The sequence below is a fragment of the Danio rerio genome, chromosome 16, assembly GCF_049306965.1.
Source record: "Danio rerio strain Tuebingen ecotype United States chromosome 16, GRCz12tu, whole genome shotgun sequence".
In the NCBI taxonomy this organism is placed as follows: domain Eukaryota; kingdom Metazoa; phylum Chordata; class Actinopteri; order Cypriniformes; family Danionidae; genus Danio; species Danio rerio.
The window spans coordinates 55,682,889-55,687,500 of record NC_133191.1 but is presented as its reverse complement, the minus strand read 5'-3'; the positions used below and the strand labels follow the sequence as shown (position 1 = coordinate 55,687,500).

The 4,612-nt window shown below is 38.8% G+C and overlaps 1 protein-coding gene across 4 annotated transcripts in view; it reads left to right on the top strand.

Annotated features, from left to right (window-relative positions):
• The window catches only part of ago1 (argonaute RISC component 1), a 70,399-nt gene extending 65,787 nt beyond the window's left edge, over window positions 1-4,612 (top strand). For 2 of the 4 annotated variants that reach the window (XR_012391510.1, XR_012391509.1), the window contains 2 exons: window positions 1,435-3,261; window positions 3,504-4,612. Coding sequence is in view for 2 of the 4 variants with exons in the window: in XM_005158472.6 (XP_005158529.3) it covers window positions 1,435-1,543 (109 nt within the window). In the remaining 2 variants the exon portion in view is untranslated. 4 annotated transcript variants of the gene reach the window in all.

Sequence of the window (4,612 nt, the reverse complement as noted above, 5' to 3'; positions counted from 1 at the left end):
TGTTTCAGTAGCTTCATTGGAGTTCACCTGTGGAGTTTAGCTGATTGGACATGATTTGAAAAGGCATACACCTGTCTATATAAGCTACCAGGGTTGACAGTGCATGTCAAAGCACAAACCAAGCATGAAGACAAAGGAATTGTCTGTAGACCTCTGAGACAGGATTGTCTCAAGGCACAAGGCTGGGGAAGGTTACAGAAACATTTCTGCTGCTCTGAAAATTCCAGTGAGCACAGCGGCCTCCATCATCTGTAAGTGGAAGATGTTTGGAACCACCAGGACTCTTCCTAGAGCTGGCCGGCCATCTAAGCTGAGTGATCGGGGGAGAAGGGCTTTAATCAGGGAGGTGATCAATAACCCGATGGTCACTCTGTCTGAGCTCCTGAGTTCTTCTGTGGAGAGAGGAGAACCTTACAGAAGGACAACCATCTGTGCAGCAATCCACCAATCAGGCCTGTATGGAGGAGTGGCCAGACGGAAACCACTCCCCGCCTGGAATTTGCCAAAAAGCATCTGAAGGACTCTCAGACCATAAGAAACTAAATTCTCTGCTCTGATGAGACTCAAATTGAACTCTTTGGAGTGAATGCCAGCCGTTACATTTGGAGATAACCAGGCAGCGCTCATCAGCAGGCTAATAGCATCCCTACAGTGAAGCATGGTGATGGCAGCATCATGCTGTGGGGATGTTTTTCAGCAGCAGGAACTGGAAGACTAGTCAGGATAGAGGGAAAGATGAATGCAGCAATGTACAGACACATCCTGAATGAAGACCTGCTTCAGAGTGCTCTTGACCTCAGACTGGGGCGACGGTTCATCTTCCAGCAGGACAATGACCCAAAGCACACCGCCAAAATATCAATGGAGCGGCTTCACAACAACTCTGTGTATGTCCTTGAGTGGCCCAGCCAGAGCCCAGACCTAAATCCTATTGAACATCTCTGGAGAGATCTGAAAATGGCTGTACACCGTTACTTCCCATCCAACCTGATAGAGCTTGAGAGGTGTTGCAAAGAGGAATGGGTCAAAATTACCAAAGACAGGTGAGCCGAGCTTGTGGCATCATATTCAAAAAGACTCGAGGCTGTACTCGCTGTTAAAGAAGCATCAACAAGGTATTGAGCAAAGGCTGTGAATACTGATGTACATCTGATTCTTCAGCTTTTTTATTTTTAATAAATTTGCAACAATTTCAAAAACTCGTTGTTCACATTGTCATTATGGGGGATTGTGTGTAGAATGTTGAGGAAATTATCCACTGTGGAAAACATATGCTGGATAAGTTGGTGGTTCATTCCGCTGTGGCAACCCCTGATAAATAAAGGGACTAAGCTGAAGAAAAATGAATGACTATTATTGTATTTCAGTCACAATCTGAATGTTTTCACTGTCATGTTTGATCAATGCATTTAACCTCATCCCATATGTTTGTAGCGGGGAGGGAAGTCACGTCTCCGGGCAGAGCAATGGTCGAGATCCTCAAGCGTTGGCCAAAGCGGTGCAGATTCACCACGACTCCCTGAGGACCATGTATTTTGCCTGAATAACAAAAAGCGCACGTCTCCGGACACCTCGAGCCAGAACCCCTGGGTGCTAAACCAGTCCAATGAAGCCCACACAACTGAACACTTTCTTGAGTCTGGCAGAACTATGCTCTTTCGGTTTTTATTTAATTGTGTATTATTGTATACTACCTTCGCACTCCCACATGTACGTATGTATGCAATACGGAGGGAAGGAACGCAGGCCAACCTGTCGTTTTTGTATGCCACCACAAAGCTGCCTCTGAAGCGTCCGTTCGTCTAGCCGTCCGGGTGCCGCCGTCCAGTGGAGCAATCCTCGTTTCTTCCATTTGGCATTATTTTTATTGTTATTGTGAAATTCTTTTACATTTGTATTATTATTTTTTGTAAGAAAGAGAGAGAGAGACATGGTACATTAGCACTTAGTTTTAGTTGAAATGGCAGCGTTTGCTTGTCGTCTGTGAAGCAGAACGCGATCAAAACTGTAGCAGTGATGCAGGATTTTCCTCCAGCGGTTGTGTTTAGTTAGTTAAAGCGTGGCCTAATTAGTGTAACGATAGATGGACCACTGAGTTGCAGGATGCACTCCTGCATCAGCATAACACCGAAACCAGCATTATGCACCAGCCAAAATGTGACGCCAACCGCTCTCATCTGGAAGACGTGGGTTTTTCTGCACTTGATTCCTCTGCGCTCTTTTAGTAGAGGAGGATATTGTTCACTCCTGATGCACGCAAATCTTCCTGAGCCTAAAAGAACACAACTTTTTTGGAACTAGGCTCATTTTACATCCCTCCAAGTGTTAAACGGCTGAGTTTACCCATTTTTAAATCCCTTTAGCTGATTCACTTTTAGCTTAGCTTAGCATAAATCATTGAGTCGGATTAGACCATTAGCATCACAGTCAAAATTGGCCAAATAGTTTGGATAATTGCTTTATTTAAAGCTCTGCGAGTGTTAAACTGGTGAGTTTTACAATTATTAATCTCTTTAGCTTATTCACTTTTCGCTTAGCTTAGCATAGATCATTAAATTGGAATAGACCATTAGCATCTCACTCAAAAATGGCCAAATAGTTTGGATATTTGCTTTGTTTAAAGCTCTCCAAGTGTTAAAAGGATGAGTTTTATCATTTTTGAATCTCTAGCTAATTCACTTTGAGCTTAGCTTAGCATAGATCATTGAATCGGATTAGACCATTAGCATCTCACTCAAAAATGGCCAAAAAGTTTGGATAATTGCTTTATTTAAAGCTCTCCAAGTGTTACACTGCGAGTTTCACCATTTTCGAATCCTTTTATCTGATTCACTTTAGCTTAGCTTAGCATAGATCATTGTATTGAATTAGACCGTTAGCATCTCAGTCAAAAATGGCCAAATAGTTTGGATAATTGTTTTATTTTAAGCTCTCAGAGTGTTAAACGGGTGAGTTTTACTATTATTAATCTCTTTAGCTTATTCACGTTCAGCTTAGCTTAGCATAGATCATTGAATCGGATTAGACCATTAGCATCTCACTGAAAAATGGCCAAATAGTTTGGATAATTGCTTTATTTAAAGCTCTCCAAATGTTACACGATGAGTTTCACCATTTTTAAATCCCTTTATCTGATTCACTTTAGCTTAGCTTAGCATAGATCATTGAATTGAATTAGATCATTAGCATCTCACTCAAAAATGGCCAAATAGTTTGGATATTTGTCTTATTTAAAGCTTCACTCTTTTGAAGTTACATCATGTACTGAGCAACTGACGTAAAATCAAAGGTTATTTTCTGTGTATTAGCATTGCGCTGCAATAACTATGGTATGGCAGCAAAGTTCCTTGATTATTACACCAGAATGAGAGTAAACTGTAGTTCCTAACCATTTCAGCACAGAAAACGAGCAACTTTTTTTTTTCTGTTGGTCATAGTACATGATGTAACTACAGAAAAGTCTTTAAAACTTTAAATTTGGTCATTTTTTGAGATGCTAATAGTCTAATCCGATTCAATGAACTATGCTAAGCTAAAAGTGCTCCTGCCAGAATCTGAGATCGGCTGAATGGAATAAAAAACAGTAAACACTCAAATGAAACTCAATTAAAACTCAATACTTTAACTCTCAGGGAGTTGTAAAATGAGCCTATTTTATTTTTTAAAAAGTGGAGTGTTCCTTTAAAACAATAGTTCACCCAACATTGGCAATATTGTCATTATTTACTCACATTTATGTGTGTGTTTTTTTAATGCAACACAAAATATTTAAAGCACCTTTTTTTTTTTATAAAAATACACCAGCATAACCTATTAAACATTTTCTGAAGTCATATTTTAGCTTTCTAAACGCTTGTTATGCACTGTTTTAATACTTGCATTCTTGCATTTCACGTGGTTGCAAATGAGAAAACTTCAGTGAAAGAGATGATAATTCATTTAGTAATGACTTAATGTTTTGGTCAGTTCCTCATCTAACTCTGACAATTCAGAAGACTTGGAATCACTCATACATGCGCACACACAGTAAAAAGCTCCTAGTTGACTTCACACAAAAAAGTGAGTAAACCCAATATAACTTGGAACTGTAAAGTTAACTTAATTAGGGTTTACTCCCTTTTTTGAGTTAAGTCAACTAATTGATTTTTACCGTTTGTATATTATACACCGAAAAAATGATATGATCAATTAGTCAAGACAGCAAATGTTTTTAGTTCATTGTAAGTCAATAAACTAAGTTAATCATGTTTTAACGTAATTGTATAAGTTACACAAGCTGTTTTAAGCCAGTTTATCATCATATAAATTCAATGGACTCATAAGGTTGATTTGATTCAATTTAAGGCAACCAGGACTTTACCAGTGTATAAATAATAAATTAATTAGACGAGTGTTGAATTAGCACTCACAGAGTTGATTTCAACACTTTTTCTGAGTTTATATAGATTTCTGGAGTTAAATAACCTTATACGAATGCAAAAACACGGAACACTAAAGACTAAAGAATCCCAAAACCTGTTAAAGCAATTCTAAAAGGCATATAGAAAAACAACACGGGTTTTTTGCATGCTTTAGGTTGCTAGAAATATTTTCACCACTGAAAACCAATAAA